This window comes from Armigeres subalbatus, chromosome 1 (genome assembly GCF_024139115.2).
Source record: "Armigeres subalbatus isolate Guangzhou_Male chromosome 1, GZ_Asu_2, whole genome shotgun sequence".
Classification (NCBI taxonomy): domain Eukaryota; kingdom Metazoa; phylum Arthropoda; class Insecta; order Diptera; family Culicidae; genus Armigeres; species Armigeres subalbatus.
This window is the reverse complement of record NC_085139.1, coordinates 256,838,819-256,857,544: the sequence shown is the minus strand read 5'-3', so window position 1 is coordinate 256,857,544 and position 18,726 is coordinate 256,838,819. Positions and strand designations below refer to the sequence as shown.

The 18,726-nt window shown below is 42.6% G+C and overlaps 2 protein-coding genes across 6 annotated transcripts in view; one reads left to right on the top strand and one right to left on the bottom strand.

Moving 5' to 3' along the window:
* LOC134206892 (uncharacterized) overlaps positions 1-18,726 on the bottom strand; it is a 343,495-nt gene that overhangs the window by 11,052 nt on the left and 313,717 nt on the right. The gene's annotated exons all lie outside the window — the stretch shown is intronic.
* Positions 2,482-5,539, top strand: LOC134206890 (protein phosphatase 1H). The gene is made up of 4 exons (XM_062682632.1): positions 2,482-2,713; positions 2,870-3,116; positions 3,273-3,474; positions 3,533-5,539. Exons 3-4 carry the CDS (start codon positions 3,342-3,344, stop codon positions 5,167-5,169), a joined length of 1,770 nt encoding a protein of 589 aa, XP_062538616.1. The 5' UTR covers positions 2,482-2,713; positions 2,870-3,116; positions 3,273-3,341; the 3' UTR covers positions 5,170-5,539.

Here is an 18,726-nt window from a genome sequence, read left to right as displayed (position 1 = left end):
TTCTCACTTCGCGCTGTAAAAAGTGAGACGCGTGAAGTGAGTAGTGAGTGAAAAGTAGTGAGACGTGAGACGATAAGTGATAAATGAGGAGTGAAAAGTGAAACGTCTCACTACTCACTTCGCGCTTCTCACTTTTCGCTGTAAACTGTGAAAAGTAATAAATGAGGAATGAGAATTGAGATGTCTTCCTTCTCATTCCCAATTTCTCACTTTTCAAATGACCTATTCGATAAAATGTCCCAAATGTCCTTTTCGGTTAAATGTCCTATTCAGCCAAATCTCCTATTCGGCCAAATGACCCTTTCGGCCAAATGACTCTTTCTGCCAAACGACCTTTTCGGCCAAAATGACCGTTTCGGCCAAATTACCCGTTCGGCCAAATGACCCTTCCGGCCAAATGACCCTTTCGGCCAAATAACTTTCGGCCAGATGGGTTTCGGCCGAATGGGTTCCGACCAAACGACCCTTCCCCGCTATCGGCAGGTACCTTGCTACAATAGACTATCATCATCATTATTATTACACACTGCCAAAAGAGAATTCAAATACTATATTTCCATGGCGCACATATCCCGTCTTCTAGAAAAAAAAATCAGGTACCTTAAAAAAGTTTCACGGTACAAATATTGTTAAGAAGCAAAATTGTAATTTGATTTCTTTGCAAAATTATTATTTGATTTCTTTACGCACACATAAATAAATCGAAAATGTCGCTCAAAATCTTAGCGATCTGGATACGAACTGCGCACTTTTGCGAGCACCATTCGCGCTCAAAATGTTTTGTGATTTTTCACAATTACTGAGCACTTTTGCGAGCAGCACCCGCACTTTTTTTGTAGTTTCATTATTTATTAACTGTGGTCGGTCCATCCTTTTTCGATGCGGATTTTATTAGTCAGGTTATCTGGTGAATCGAAAAATTAACGTAAGGTCTAAATTATGCCCCGCAAGGTTAGCCAAATGTGTGGCTTCGTGCAATCGAAAAGGACGTGATAGAGCTTTTGGAGCACCGAAAAATTTAAAATTATTGATCAGTGGAAGAATTGCACCTAGTGGTCAAATAATTACAGCTAGCATCTCTTTTTATAAGATAGAAGAATTTAATTGATTATTAAGGTGAAATAGATAAAGTCAGGTATGGTAACCTACAAGTTCAGGAGGAAGAAAATGTTTAAAGCCCATATGCCTGTTAGGGCTCGTTTTATGTATATGCCATCGAGGTTACCGAGGTGCCAAGCCGCCGTAGACGCACGTTTTGATTAAAACCAAAAGGTGGTGTGAGGCCTTGTCCTACTGACCACCACCTGGAGATAATCGTCTGCTGGTTCAGAGCATCCGACAACCAGATCATCTCGCCATCCCCAACTGTTTCTGAGCTCTTCTGCTAACACGTGGTGCGTACATCGAGCAGCCATCGCATCCGTCGTATGAGGGTCGGCCAGGTATTGTTTGTTAACTACACAACTCTGACACACACCCACACAGTATGTAAATTTAGAGTAATAAACCAAAAAACTGTTAAACACTAGATTTTGTTAATTACTCCCACATTTCCGAGGTCCAAGTAGAGTTATACACCAGCCGATCTTGAGACCAAAGAGGTTCTCCAGGCCGAGCTAGCCCTAAAAAGAGGTCTTTGAAGCACCCAGCCTCACACGGTAGGCCGTTGCTTAGTCAGGCGTGCCGAGGCCTGTGTCCTGGCAGTGCACGTGCTGCCCTTCCTAGCAATTACAATCGCTTGACAACTGCACTTCTATCGCCGTTTGTATGGAAGCTTAAATCGAACATTGCGTGCAACGATCCAACGATATAATCGCAACGATGAAATCGTTTAGGTTTCGAGGAGCGTTATTTGTTATCGAAATGAATCTCAGCGCATAGAGGCGCTTGGTACATCACGGTACATCGTAGTTCAGTGACGCAAAGACCTTTTTCCACGCCAAACCGTTTGAGGTTTCCACCATATGTGGAAATGGTAGAAGTTGTTCAATATGAGAGAATATGAAAAGTCAGACTTACAGGAATTGTTTTGAGAGGATTGCCTCGAAAAATAGAAACAAATCAAAGGTGCAGAGCTGCCGAAACACACAAGCTTGGGAAGCATGGTGGTGTACGCATACGTATTTAAATTGAATACTATTTTTGAATAATTGAATATAATTTTCTTTGTTAATAACAAAAGCGATGGCATTTAACACGATTCAGCATAACTAGAAAATCTCTATAATTACAATGAAATTCAAAGATTTTTTTTACTTAATCTGAGAAATTCTAAATGTTCGCAATTCTCAATTTCACTCCATAATCCAAAAACCTCAAATAAAATAAAGCAATCAGAAGACCACATATTCAATACCAGGCAGACAATTCAACGGCACAAACTCCGACAACTGCTCTCCGCCTTCGACCAACGGCAGCGCTACGCGTCGGCCATCACGACAACCACTCGCGCCTGCTTGGATCTGGCTTTGTTGGTACTTGGCAGATAGAGCTGTCAGCCACGGAGATCGCGATATACTGCATAGCGAAAAGAGAAAACAGGGGAAACCCTCATCAAAACATCATCGTTCGATTACGTGCGATAGATTGCTGCGCTATACACAGAGCTTTGCTGCTTCAAAACGAAACCGAAAAGTGATTAACTGTGGATTGGCTTTTGGCGTTGACCTTAATCCATTGGCCGAAGACACGTTCCCGAGCCGCACTGGAACAGGTAAGCCAGCGCTGCCAGCGCTCGGTGAGCATATGTGCGCTGGTTGTGTGGTCAAAAATAGAGCTGTCGTTCCCATTTTTCACCAAAACATTATCGATTTTTGCATGGATTGAAAACCCACGACGACGATGACGATGACTGCATCGATGGACATAGGAGGGTGAGGTGAGGAGAGCACGAGCGCTAGAGGTGGAAGATGTAGAAGTGAGGCTCGGCAAGAGGACTACGTCGACGTTATCTCGCAGCAGTCGGGTTTTCGCTTTCGAGCTCGGTATTCTGCCTGCCTGGCTGCCTGCATCCGCACGGATTATTGTGTTTGGTTGGTCGGTTGATTGGTAATTACTCTGGACAAACAGGAAGTTTCATATTTTTGTGCAAGCGAGTGAGCAGATTACGCTCGATGGTGAGTATTGTAACAGTTTACGCACATCGGTAGAAAAGGAAGAAAATTTTCGACAGTGCCAGCGGCTGAGATTACGGTTGGGGTGCTTCTTTTTTGAGTTCTTCGTCTCTGACGTTCGTTTATCATCGAATGATTTGGTTCGATTTTCGTTTGTAGGAACATTGGCGATTGGCGGTGAAGTTGGCGTGATTTGGAAGTGAATTATCGAGAAGTGGGTAGGGGACGATGTTTAATAGGTTGAAGAATCGGGTGCTGACGGTGGTAGGACCGGATCTACCAGCGCTACCTTCAACGGTAGGTTTGGGTAGCGGTGGTTCTCATATTGGGCACAGCCGAGATTCAGATCATGGATCGAAAGGTGGGTTAATATAATAATACGATCGAAGAATCTTTTCCATGTTTTTTTTATACCGTAGGGAACCTCCCGGAAAAGTTCCGTTATGCCAGGCCACAATTTTTGCAACTGTTAACGTATGATGAACTGAAGGCCAGCGCCGATCACAATGTGCGTCCGATAATCGTACCGAGAGACATTTCATTGCTGCCGTGGAATACTGGTTACGCGGAGTGTGTCAATTCGGGAAAGTCCGAGTGGAACGAGGACCAAGCGGCGTTCCACCGGCAGGTCCTGTCGCATCCCTCTAGACAGTACCATGATCTACCGTACACGTACTTCGGGATCTACGATGGACATGCGGGGTACGGAGCCGCTTTGGCTGCCTCTAATCAATTTCACCATATCTTGCATGAAAAACTAGTGGACATCATCGATCTATTGATGCCTAGAATGGAAGGGGACGATGCGGCTCCCACTGGAGCAGGGGTAGGATTAAACGCAATCCTTCCACATCCAATCTTATTCCACAAACAGGTCAGTAAGGATGAGCTGATAGTAGGCGCCCTGGAGGCTGCCTTTGCCGACATGGACGCCATGTTGGCTGAAGATCGCGACAAATACCGCAACGCCGGCGGTTGCACAGCATTGGTAGCCCTGTTCATACTCGGTAAGCTTTTCGTAGCCAATGCGGGAGATTCACGAGGTATTCTTTGCAAACGGGTTCACCAGAAGACACTCCCAAACCTTCGGCCGCCCTCTGTTCCCGAAGAAACTGTTAACGGAGATGCCGCCACAGAGGAAGAAGACGACGAACACATAGTCTTCGCTGAACCCTGCTCATTCGACCACACTCCGGAAACTGAGAGGCCCCGACTACTCTCCGTCGGGAAGCTCAATCCAAACCTGATGGGAGGCGAATACGTGGCGATGGAGTACGCCAAAAAACCGATGACTAAGGACCTGGGCACTCGGATTCTCTACCGACAGGGCACCATGAAAGGATGGACGTACAAAACCCTGACCCGGAACGATCTCAAAATGCCGATCGTCACGGGGGATGGCAAACGAAGTCGTCTCCTGGGTACCATCGGCGTAACCCGAGGCTTCGGAGATCATGACCTCAAAGCACTGGGCAGTGGACTTCCGATCAAACCATTCCTCAGCTGCCACCCGGATGTGGTTTGCTTTGATCTGAGCAAGATCGAAACCGATTCCAACGAGGAAAACGTGGATGGTGATTACGGAGTTCTAGTTATGGCCACTGACGGCCTCTGGGACGTTACCTACTCTCAAAAAGTAGCCAATACTGTATTTACCACGTTGAAAAAGTTTCCTACCGAACGGCATCGGTACACGATGGCTGCCCAGGAGCTTGTGGCCAAGTCACGCGGACGAGCCAACATCAACGGTCACTGGCGGTTGTCCGACTCCCGGGCCGCTGCCACCGTCGACGACATCTCCGTCATCGTAATCCCCGTCTATCAGTACTATTTGGAATATCTCGAGTGGAAGCGATCGCTTCAGAAACCCAAACCGGTGGAGGTGCCCCCGAGTACCGCCGAAGTTACACCTGCCGAAGAAGCTATCGCCGGCGAACTGAGCCATCTGACCAGTTCGTCGTCGGATTCCGAACCGCTTGAGGACGCCCGAGAGCAGTCATCCTCGGGCAACGATATTACGAGTTCTGCTACCAATGCTACTAGCCTACCCAACTAGACTGCGCCTGCGTTCAACTTAAAACTAATTTCTATCCTCGACTTTGCAACGTGATTTTACTTTTATTCCAACAACCACAACAAGGAGTCCTTAGGGAAATAGCAGTACCCAGGGGGTTCAACTTTGAAACGCGCGGGCGAAAGCCCAGCTACATCGGCCCTGCGGCGTTCGGAAGGTTGAGCTCATACTTATGATAATAGCACGTCGTTTAAGTGATCCTAGACTACAAGTACTACGGTTAGAAAACTATCAATTCAGATTTAAATAATGATGATGATAATTATAAGCAAGCAACCAATAAGCTACTGTTTGTGAGAATATGATGATAAAAGAAATAGCAAAATATAAAATTTATTTAAACTCCTAACAACGGATTGCGTGTATAGTTGTCTGAAGCTTCGAAATATCTGATTTATTAAAATAATGTTCATCTATTAGAAAGAAATTCATGTAAAATTGATATACGAAGTCTTAGATTTCTGTTCTAATTGGTGGAATCAATCCTTTCCAAATGAAACTGGAACCGTATTTTTTAACTTTGCCGATAAGTGATAACTTTTGAACCAATGAACCGATTTTCAACCTATTGTCACAAATTAATATCTGAGGAGGACTATCAAAGATAAATATGAAATCCCTTGATTTATTGATTTTATATCGATAAATCACAAAACAAATTGTTTTTCTTCATTATCCTTGCAAGGGTCTTCAAAACCTTCTTATTTTTACTTACACTATCCAAAATGCATGCACAACACATGCATGGAGACGCATGGTTGTTAATTATGGTGTTTGTTTTGCGAATCAATAAGGGAAAATCCATTAATTACGTAACGCAATGCAATGCCATTTTTAACCAACCCCACCTCCCCACCCCCAAATCCTTCCACCTATTTAACACTTTTAGTGTGAAGCATCTAAAAATTGTGTATAGTATGAGATTAGATTAGATTAATTTTATGATTGCTTTGTAATATTTGAAAATCTTTCAATCATAAAAAATATGCCATGAATTATTCATATACATAAATTTGAACTGATCGTAAGGTCCCTGCTTTTTTTAAAAATAGCACTCTTATGCTTCCATTTCCGGGTCTTTGGAAAACAACCAATGCCTACTAGGGAAGTGTTGGCCAATCTTTATCTAGATTTCATGTCCCTTGTCCACCAATTTTTCAAAGTTGCTGATGTAAGACTGCAATCTTAGTTCGCCCATCCCCTTGTCTGTCGCGTCGTACCCCTGTCTTCCTCTTGTTGTCCATTTCAATGTCTATCGTTAATCTCTTTCGTATGTCTTCCTCTCGTTGTTGTCCTCCAAGAAAATGTTTGTTTGTCTCGTTACAGATGTGAAACATCGCCAAGAATGTCAGCAATGTGAACATCAGCATCGAAATTACTTAAGCACCCTAAATTCCCTTACTTTCGTACTGTATTATTGTATTCCCTAACCTCGACCAATCCGCGAGTCTCACGTTTCCCCAAAGCTAACACTTTGTATAAGAATCAGGAAATGTAATATTAAACTTGATCTTCGCTCCAGAAGACCTTCACGGAAATTATATAGCTTCCCAAATAAACGAAAGATTTTAAGAAAGCCTCCATTTCATGACAATAAACTAAAAATCAGGCCAGCAGTTAAAAAGAGGGAAGACCCGCTTGGCCAAAAGTCATTCGGCCAAAAGCCATTTGGTCAAAGGCCATTTGACCGAAAGTTATTTGGCCGAATATTCCATTTGGCCAAGCAAACCATTAGACCGAAACCCATTTGTCCGAAGTGCACATAAGACCGAAAAAGGTCATACGGCTGATCTGGTATCAGGTATCAGAACGTCGGCTCCAGGGGCACGTTCACCTCAATTTGGGAGATTTGTGCCATCGCCTTCACAGCCTTTTTCATCACACACCTGACGGAAAAGGAAGTGAACAAAAGGAAAGGAATGTGGATGGGAGAACAAAGGGAATGTTTGGAAAAGGGCCCTTGAAGAGGGCATACAACGCATTAGCGTACAAGAGCTTATAGCTCCTTACCACAACGGGTTATGAACAACAAAATACTCTGAAGGTTCAGGTTTCTGAAGTCAATTTCACTAAGTAAGTGTTAACCAAATATTTGGAAGCGCAATTGTGCATAGACTGGGCAGTTACATATTAGATGATAAGAAGTTCCATAATCGGATTCACAACTATCACAAACAGATGATTCAACGCGTTGAATATTTGCCATGTGATAGTTGAGTCGGCAGTGACCTGTCAAGGCCTTGACTAAGACACTGCAATTCTGTTTAGACAGATTAGCTAAATAGCTTGCTACTACCGGAGATGGCTCCCGGATGTACAATTTTGTTTGATGACATGAATCCAGACTACTCCAATGCCATTTGTGCTGAATGACAGCCCAAGAGTTGATCAAAAGCTTCACCCAACACTTGGATATTGGAATAGCTGGCTCAGGACCAATAAAGTCATGCGATGCTCCATTACGAGCTAACTCATCAGCCAATTCGTTTCCAGCTATGGAAGAATGGCCAGGTACCCATCTAAGGTGTAAAGTATTAACTGAATTCAGTTCCTCAATTTGAGTTCGACATGCGATTACTAACTTCGACCTTGAGTTGGCCGAGGCGAGAGCTTTAATAGCTGCTTGGCTATCTGAACGGAAGTATATTAATTTGCCCATAATGCGTTGCTGCAGTGCAGATTGCACTCCACACATGATGGCAAATATTTCCGCTTGAAAGACAGTGCAGTGTGTACCCAGTGAGTGTGACTGTTCCAATCTCAGCTCACGCGAATAGACGCCTGCACCTGCTCTACCTTCGAGGAGAGAGCCGTCAGTGTAACAAACAATGCTGTCCGACATACTTCTCTCCAAATAGCCAGATGTCCACTCATCCCTCGAGGGGAATTGTGTTGAAAATGTCCTATAAGGAAAACTACTAACGTGTGTGAGATCACTTGGAGCAAGGAAAATTTTGTCCCAATTAACCATAAGCGGTAACAACGAAGTGTGTGTAGAACTGCGGTTTACAGGATTCTCTTCCATAAAACCGAGAACCCATAGTCGGTAAGCACAAGAAAGTGCTTGTTGTGTGAGATGTATGTGTAGTGGGGCCACGTCGAAGAAAACTTCGAGAGCAGCCGTGGGAGTTGAGGAGAACGCATTAGTCATTGCCCTTAGGCATATCCTTTGAAGATGGCCTAATTTAGACTGAATTGTTCTCACTTCCCCCTTTTTCCACCACCCAAGAAATCCATAAGCCAAACTTGGTCGTACAACTGTTATGTAAATCCATTTAACATATTTGGGTTCAAGTCCCCAAGTTTTACCAAAGGTTCGTCGGCATTGGCCGAAAGCCATACACGCCTTTTTGATTCTGAACTCAATGTTAGGAGTCCAGGAAAGCTTTGAATCCAAAATTAGACCCACATACTTTACTTGATCAGTTACATTGATTTCAGAACCAAAAAGATGTAATGGACGAATACCATTACGATTACGTTTTTCCGTGAAAAGAACAATAGATGTTTTATTCGGATTGACCGAAAGGCCATATTGGCGACACCAACTTTCAACTACCTGAAGGGCATTTTGCATCAGGTCGAATAAGGTAGTAATGCACAAACCCACTATCAATGTAAGATAGTCGTCGGCAAATCCATAGGTAGGAAAACCGCCATTATTGAGTAACCTCAATAGCGTATCTGCAACGAGATTCTACAAAAGTGGAGATAATACTCCCCTTGAGGGCATCCGCAGACACTTAATTTCCTAATCGCTGCTTGACGTAATGTCGAGTAGAGATGTCGGTTTTAAGCATCTGGTGAATCCATTTGGTAATAATATTAGGTAGCCCATGACAACGTGCGGCTTCAATATTGCATCGAGGGACAGGTTGTCGAAAGCACCTTCAATATCTAAGAAAGCACCCAAGCACGATTGCTTTTGAGCGAATGCTTTCTCGATATCGTACACAACCTTGTGTAGAAGAGTCACGGTGGACTTTCCAGATTGGTAAGCATGTTGATTAACATGAAGAGGCATGTTTGCCAAACAGTCATCACGAATGTGATGATCGATAATACGTTCTAAGCATTTCAGAAGAAATGAGGTCAGACTGATGGGTCTAAAACTCTTCGCTTCTTCATACGAAGCACGTCCTCCTTTTGGGATAAACTTTACAGTGACATCCCGCCAGGATATGGGAATATACCCAGTAGCAAAACTGCATACTAAAAGCTTTTTCAAAACATGTTTGATATTTTCAAAACCTTTCTGAAGTAGAACGGGATAAATCCAATCCTCCTCTGGAGATTTGTAGGGAGCAAAACTGTTAAGTGCCCATTGAATCGATTCAGTAGTTATGATTCTACGTGCTTGAGCCCAAGACCCATAGCTACATGAAAAGACATCAGGATCATCCGAAGATGTTATATCGACACATCCAGGGAAGTGCGTATCAAATAAGTGCTCTAACGATTCTTCATCAGAAGAAGTGTAGTCGCCATTTGGCTTGCGAATTTCGCCAACTTGGAAATCCTTGGATCTCGCAAGAGTTTTATTCAATCGACTGGCTTCACTCAAATTGGAAACATTTGCACAAAGGTTTTTCCAGCCGGATTGTTCAGCAGATCGTAGAGCCTTCTTGTAAGCTTCGCGAGCCAACTTGAAAGAATCCGTCCCTGCTGAATGGCGTCTGTTCCAACTCCTTCTGCACTGCTTCCTTAGCTTAGCCAAATCGGAATTCCACCAAGGGGTTCCTCTTGAGGTTTTTACAGAACGTAAAGGGCAAGCTTCTTCGAAAGCTTCCACGATGTGCAACGTTGTAGTATCAACTGCATCATCCAAGTCGGTAGGAGTTTCTATAGAAGGTAGATATCCATGAAACTTGGTAGAGAGCAACTCTGTGTAAAGATCCCAGTTTGTTGAACGGGGATTTCTAAAACGCAAGGTCTGCGAAGTAACATTCAAATGATCAAAGTAGATGTAGCGATGGTCAGATATCGATTCCTCATCTGACACATGCCAATTCGTCAATTCGTGACTGATTCTATTGGAGCAAAGGGTTATGTCTAACACTTCTGCTCTATTAGATACCATAAAGGTTGGGCGATTGCCTATGTTAAGTAAACTAAGTTCGGTACTACTTCCATCAAGCTGGAGCCTCTCAGATTGATATCCGAGCTACCCCAGATGATGTGATGAGCATTAGCATCACTGCCGAAAATTAGCGGAAGGCCTTTTCAAGTGCAATATATGACAACTCGTTTGAAAGCATCCGTAGGGGATGGTTCATCATGTGGTAGATAAACCGAACAATAGACGTATTTCCTGACGGGGGTTCCGCCAGTTGCATCAATTGTGACAGCACATACATCTCTGGTTGTTAGTTCAGAGATAAGTGTAGCAACAATAGCATTGTTAACAAGCACACATGCACGCGGCATTGATCGAGAGTTTGCCATTTCTTTACTGAAAGCAGCAAAAACCGGGTTCACTAGGTTACCTAGGTAGAAGCTACCCTTGCGAAAATAGGGTTCCTGCACCAAAGCCACTTGGGATTTGCCATTTTGCATGAGTCTACAAAGATTAATCGTTGCTGTTCTTTTATGCTGAAGATTGATTTGAGCTATCTTAACTGAAGCCATTGCAAATTAAGATAATGCACTCCACAACTTCAGTATTAATATGAACAGCAACGATGAAACCAAATTGGTATCTTATCAGGAAAGTCAAAGACCAAACACAGAGTACAATGTGTATAACGCATAAAGCGAATCCATATAGGTGACAATTTGTTGAAAAACTAGATAAAAACATGCTCATAATCCCACCCTTATTTGACCTCAAGTTGAGATTGAATAAGAGTAGCCGATTATTTCGGAGAAGCAAAAAGTCAACTACGCCATAGCTCCGGTTAGCGCAGTAAGGGCTAGATACTGTGAAGGGTGCCCTGGTGCTTCACAGGCTCCGTTAGCGGTTAGGTTCTTTTAGACCCCTAACCATTCATTCGTAGGCACGGTAAGCATAAAGCCGCATCACACCAAGAATTTGGGGTCACCTGTATGGTGGACTTCTACCACCGGAACAGGCAATCCGTAGCGTTATTCTTAGCCAGATAACTGGCTGCCGACACCACACAGCTATCTTGGCTGTTCGGGGAGAGAAGTTGACATTGACTTTACGTCAACTCTCAATGTGGCCGAACAGCCGCTGACCCGGGAAGACCCGCTTGGCCAAAAGCCATTCGGCCAAAAGTCATTTGGTCGAACGGCACTTGGCCGAAAGTTATTTACCCGAATATGTCATTTGTTCAAGCAAACCATTTGACTGAAACCCATCTGTCCAAAGTGCACATAAGACCGAAAAAGGTCGTACGGCTGAACTGGTCATTTGACCGAAATGTTTGTTTGAAGAAAAGCCATTTGGACAAACGAATCACACGGCTGTTTTGGCCGTATGGGTCATTTAACTGAAAATTCCATTGAGCTAGAATGGTCATTTGGTAAAAATGGCCATTTGGTTGAAAACGTCATTTGGTCGAACGAATACGGCCGAGAATGTCGTTTGATCTAACAATAGTGAATGTGGAGAGTGCTAAGCGATTAAGGATAATTAAGAAGTTAGAAATAAAAATAAGAAATGAGAAGTGGGACTCCTCATTTCTTACTTTCCATACCTCTCTTCTCATGTCATTGTAAAAAAATTGGAGTAAGAAGTGAGAGTGAGGAGTAAGAAAGCTCACTTCTCTCTACTCATTTGTAACTTCTTTCTAATCATATCTTTTGGGCGAGGAAGGGTCGTTTTGACGAAAGTCATCCGTCGAATGTTATCTAGCTGAGTTTACATGAGTCACATTCCCTATTGCTCAGTCAAACAATGTTTTTGGCCATACGACTGACTCAGAAAACGAAAATGCCAAATAACCCTTTATGCCAAATGACATTTGCGGCCAAACGGCTCTTTCTGTCAAGCGACCATTTCGGCAGAGCGGACCGTTAATCGGTTCAGCCAAATGACATTTTCGGCCGAATGACCCATTCGACCAGATGGCGCTTCTGTTATCGGTAAAACGGCATTTTTGGCATTTGGTCGTTTGCGGCCTGATATCCGTTTTCATCAAGCAACCAATCCGGCCTAATGTAATTCGGCTAGATGTACTTCGGCCTATCGTGTTTATGGGCAAAGTGGCATTCGGCCAAATGGCTTTCAGCCGAAAGAGTTCCTGTCAAACGGACCTCCCTGATCTGATATTAAGTGATTTTTAAGTCTCGGATTGGAAGTATCCAGAAACCAGGTCAACTTAGTGTTATCTACTCACAACCTCAATCACTATCACAGATGTGCAATCCAATAAACAGAAAAGACCTTATAAGAAGCTGTCATCGAAGGAGCAGCTTTTTTTAGTGAACCGCCAAGCGGAGTTTGCCGCCATCGCGATAGCAAGCGCGTGGACAGTGAAATGAAGTGTGTGTTTAGAGCATCGGCAGTCGGTTTCATCCGTCCGGCAGTGGAATCCCGGCAGAGAAGATAATTATCACCGTAATCACGTTAATCGCTGTTCGGCTAGTCTCTGCCCGTAAGAATAGCGCCGCCCTAGCAGCACACATGCTTCACATAGGTTGCTGCAGCTAATATATGACCAGATTTAGACACAATCAAGTTGCTGCAACCATTTTTGTCTGACTTGTGCTGCTCGGGCGGGGAAGGTGACCACGCCGAGTGCCTCAAGATTGGACCCGTTGGCAAAGTTGGGGTGAAGGCAAAGCAAGTTTTCGGAATCCCATCGCGTCCCTCCCGATTGACAGTGGACCCGTGGCCCCACCCACCGAACCCGTGGCCCCAGCGAACCAATTTGTGCCCGTCGCCTCAAGAAAAGTATCGGGGAAGCAATCCTCGTAACCACGTCGGCAAAGTTTTAGTGAAAGCAAGGCGAGTGTTGGAATCCTAGCGCCCTCCCCCTTCCAGCGGCAAAGCAAGAAAATTTCCGGAAGCAGCTAGGACGAACAGTAAGCCCCGCGAATATGAGGGAAATTCCATCAGCGCATTTTCGTACCCAGAAGCGGACCCCCAACGGTGGATGCATCACCAGCAGTCACGCAGTTGGATGATCAGGTGTGCCCCTGGTCAAAAGATGACGCGCTTACTTCGAGACGGCGATGGCCGTAGGTCAACCAGGTTGCAGTAACAGGTGTGTAAATCCCGTTTCCACTTCCTTATCACCTTTGATTATATTTAGGGAAGTATTTCCACCTGCTCCACCCAATTCCACCCTAGAGCAATATTCGATCCTGAGGTCACGACAAGAGCAAGACAAAAGTCCACGACAAGAGCAAGACAAAAGTCCCCAGAAAAGTATCTAATATGTTCTTCTAGGCTGGTTCCTCTGCGAAATAAGGAATCGAACATACATGTTCGAAAGGTCAATCGTTAAATGTGGATAGTGGAATTCACAATCAGTGTTGAGAAATGTCATTTCGGTGACATAGGACTAATTTTAAAAAAAATAGTTTAATAATAAAAATAATAGTTTGCCTAACAGGTCATTGCTCGAAATCTTAAAACGGTGGCGTGAGAGGCAAATAAGTGTCAAATTATATGATATTTTTGCAATTTCGCTCTCACTTCGTATTTAGAATAATGATTAAGTTAACGAAGTTAAAGGAACTTTCTAGTTGTGTCACCAAAATTCCCAATCTACATATATAAAACAAAGTTGGCATCACTCAAGAATAGACAGACTTCTTCTATTTACGAGGAAAAATGTTATGATGAAACTGGAATACTTTAAAGATCAATGCTCAATCTTTTCGTTGAAATGGTTTTTCATACAATTTGCATGAAATTTTTAAATTTTGATCATCTATATAGGGGTAATGACGGCTTTGGCAGGTTTTGTTCTATTATTGGCAGGGGGGTTTTTTATGACTGATTCTGCTCAAATTTGGCCCAAACATTCTTTGCATATCAATTGTGGCCAAATTTCATAAAATTCGGTCGACAAAATCACAAAAACCCCCTGCCAATCATAAAACAAAATCTGCCAAAGCCGTATTTTCCCCTAGGGAAACTTTTTTTTTCATTATTTCTATGAATTTTGAAATTACTTCAGTTCTTCATTCGTCATAATATTGCCAGCGCTAGGGGGCAACTGGCAAGGGTGGGCGCTGAAAACAGCGACCCTCAGGTCCAACCTAGGGACGTTTCGCAAGCAGAAAATACAAAACATAATAATTAAAAATGAAAATTATAACTATACACACTATAAAAAACGTTGATAAAATAAAGCTGGTCGACAAAAACGGACATAAATCACGGTCTTCCGCGGTGGGAGTCTCCATCGATGATCCATAAAACTGATCAAAGAAGGGAAAACTTTTCAGAGCGAAGGACTTTCACAAAAAAACATTTGGAGCGGAAAAAGCGTAGATCACTCTGAGAATGATAGCTTTTGTATTCCTGCTAAACATGACTTGGACGGTTGGTATCAAGATGAGGATACAATGTTGGCGAAGTTGGGGAGGAAACGCAGCCACGGGGACTGTGGGGAGCGTGGGACTTACAGCCCTTGGAAGACCAGAAACCTCGCACACCTCCATCCGGGTTAGGGTGACGGAAAGCCCAAGCTAGATCTAGATCTGGTGGTACAGTCCTCCATCTTTGAGGAAGCAGATAAGGACAGATAGGCTGGCAGTATCGTTAGAAAGGGCATCTCTTATGTTTGTCGGTATTCCATGGCTGGAGCAAGGAATGTCAAACTTTGGACATCGGCAGATCACATGTTCCACTGAGTATACTCCATTGTGCAGTGACGTCACGCACAACTTTTGACAGGAACTGGTCCTGTTGTTTACAGACGATTACATTTTAATTTTGAAATGCTTCTATCATTCTTTGGAATATCTGATCGATAATTACCTAAACTTATCGATAACTACCTGTATTTGAAAGAGGAATGTACGGAATGTTTGTAACATTTTGAAATATGCAGATTTAATTTGGATCAAAAAAATTCTAAGTCCGAAACGTAAACAACAGGACCAGTACCTGTCAAAATTGTGAGGTTAGGTTTGCCGCGATCAATGACCTATTGGACTCCGCAGATGTCAAAATCGGTACGAAAGGGCCTTCCGCCGAAATAATATGGAATCGGGTATGGCCGGTGCGGAGGCGGGAGATAACTTGCTGGTCCTTGAGACTGGGCATGTCGTTCCAAGGTGCCGTGGATCCTTTGATCTTCCGCAATTGTGTGGTTCTGGAAGCAGCCCATTGGTTTTCCTAATCCTGGCTGACGATCTTTCTGATCCAGGCTTTAACGTCAGCCGAGGTGGACGAGTCCAGCCAGAATGTCCGCAGTGACGTTGCCTGGCACCCCACAGTACCCGGAAATCCAGGCGAAGGTGGTCGATCGTTGTTCACTACACAGCAAAAATTAATTAAATTTACACGATACGTAAATTAGAAAAGATGTAATAATAAATTGATTGAATTAGGAATTTGATTGAAAATTAAGTAAATTTTATAATTGCTGTAATAATGAATTAATTGAAACTTGAATTCGATTGAAAATTGAGTGTATTTTAATGCACATAATTGTAACCAGTGGTGTGTTGATCTGTCCAAGATTGTTGAGATTTTCGTGGTTTTTGTATTCGGTTTTTTGTTGTATATGCCTTGAAAGTTATTGATCCATTGAAACTTGACCTAATCAACACCCACTGTGCCGACATCAGCAGCATAGGATAGTTCCGCTACTCAACACCAGGTGTACGCAAGGACATGGGAGGCCATGGTGGGTGGTGTAATGGGGACAGCAATAGGGCGAAAATGTGATGAGGGAAAAAGGTAACGGTCAAGCCCAAGGCCAAGCCTTTTCGCGCGAACGACCACCATCGCTAAATGGCAATTAGCTTGCAACTTTTGCTAGAGAAAGACGTGCGTCGATTAGCTATCCGGAAAATTGAAACCAAGAAGTTAAAGTCGAAGATCTGTGAAAAAGTGAATTGCGCGACATAGGAGGAAATATCCAGGTATGGTTTAAACCTGACCATCGATCGTCCCTCATCACTAACCGCCATAAATAACCCCAACACCCCTCAATAGGACCCCTTTTTGGCTAGAACCTTGGTGCACCCACATCAGTCTACGTGAACTCGGCCGTGGAGTGTTCTTGGAGCCATTAACCAAGCAGCGGTGGACCGCTTGCGTCCAGCTCGACCCTACACGCTCTGGGCCAGATTTGCCATTCTAGCACGTCCGTGGCACAACTGTCCAGACACCGCCATTTTGTGGATATCACCAACGCTGCAGGCACTCCGTGACTGGGTTCGAGAGACAAGCCAGCATCGAAACCTCGAGGTAGTGTCCCCGAGACAGTCCAATACGGGCTACAATTGGAGCTACCCGGTAGCGACGTTAGAGAAGCAGTTTGAGTAGCGGAACGTGAAGGGGCCCCACCGAAGTGTTAGAAAAGTGAGGTAGGAGGTAGATTAAGGAAGTGGGAATACGAAGGAGTAATAAAGGTACCTGTGTGTAAATTGAAGAATCCGGTTTTGGTGTTCAAGTGGAAGTTTCCTGTATTTTCTTGGCCGCGATAATCAAGCGCGTACGCCGACCCTGAGGCTATTGAATAAGGGGGGTCTCATTAGTGCTGGGCAGGATCACCCATTAGTTACACTTGCCCCACGTTGGGCGCCAGAGGTGGCAACTAATGGAACGATCTGCCCGCTAATGAACGAAAAAGAAAAACCAATTAGGTAATCTGAACATGACAACTACCACTAATTATAATTAAACATTGAAAACACGTAATTTTAAATTTTATTTCACATGTTTTAACAGTACAGTTTATTTTTCAGCTGTTGCTTTAAAAATAAATGGATATACGTCGAATTTTTAATCAATATTGATTAAATTTTCAATCGTCATGTAAAAGTACAGTAACATAAGAAAAAAGAAATAACGGATGTGTGGCAAGTGCACTTCAGTTTTTCCCACTCAGTAGTACATTTTATTTGTTCAGACAGGATTACAGCTAATTACAGGATTACAGGATTACAGATTTGCATTGCACAGCTTGTTTCGAAGAAGAGGAAAATATATACGCGTGTCAACTATTTCTAAAAGTGTTTTGAATGCGCAATTATTGAGTGTAAATTTTGTTCGAAAACGGCGCGAATTTTTCAAGTCGTATTAAAGACATCTGCGTTAGTGCGTTAGTGACACTTCAACTTGAAGTCTAGCCGTATTTTTCGCTGTTCGATTTTGTCTTGCGATTCGTTGGATTAGGTTGAATCAAAATGTTAAGTCGATGGCAAAACATATGACCACACATTTGCATTCTGGACAGCCAGTATTCTGCATATTCTGCGTTGTCGAACTTTGATGTATTGGGAGGCTGATACTACTGGTTTTATCAAAACATGTATCGTATGAATGAATGAATGAATGAATAAATAAAAAAATTTAATGAATGTTTTCGTTTTATTTAAATAACACTATTACAAATATTTAAATTAAATAAAAATATGATTGGGTTCACATTTGTTTGGAAATTTATTTTCTCGTCCAGATACATTCTTGAGAAAGACTAAATACACAGCAAAAAATAATTAAATCTACACGACGTGTAAATTAGAAATGATGTAATAATAAATTGACTGAATCGGGAATTTGATTGAAAATTTAGTAGATTTTATAAATGCTGTAATAATTAATTAATTGAAATTTGAATTCAATTGAAAATTGAGTTTATTTTAATGCACATAATTAGAGCATCAAAAAACATATAATTTTAAATTTTATTCCACACGTTTTTACAGTAGAGAGTATTTTTCAACTGCTACTTTAAAAATAAACGAATATACATCGAATTTTCAATATCAATATTGATTTAATTTTCAATCTTCGTGTAAAATAACAGTAACAAAAGGAGAAAATAAATAGCAGATACCGCAAGTGCACTTTGGTATTTTTCGCTCAGTGAGATGGTGCTTCATTTTTTTCGGGAGGATTAATTGTAAGTTGTGTGGCGAAATTTATCAACCTTACGCGTGCCAATAATTTCCAAATGTGCATTTCTCGAGTGAGATTTTTAATCGTATTCGGTGCAAATCTTTTGAGTCGTTTAAAAGGCATCTGCGTTAGCGACACTTTAATTCAATCTATCCGTATTTTTCGCTGTTTGATTTTGTCTTGTTTTTGTTGGATCAAAGTGTTCGAAATTTCGATGGCAGAACATACTTGGAATACACACTTGGGTTCCGGACAGCAAGTATTCTTCCTATTCTGCGTTGTCGAACATTAAAGAAATGAGAGGCTGATACTGCTGATATTATTAGAACATGTATCGTGTAATTGAATAAATAAATAAATGAATTTATGAAACTCACCATTTTATTTAAATAATACTATCACACATTTTTCAAGCTTCCATTCTATTGAATTGATATTTAATTGCGTTCGCATATATTAGGTCAGGGATGCACTGCTGGCGAACATGAGTCGATTCACGATTGTTCGTTCCACCGCTTTGTTATTGAACAAGTGAATCGAAGCAT

Coding starts and splice junctions, on each gene's coding strand:
- LOC134206890 (XM_062682632.1), top strand. CDS start 3,342: ATGTTTAATAGGTTGAAGAATCGGGTGCTGACGGTGGTAGGACCGGAT. Junction 3,475..3,532: donor TTCAGATCATGGATCGAAAG/GTGGGTTAATAT, acceptor TTTATACCGTAG/GGAACCTCCCGGAAAAGTTC.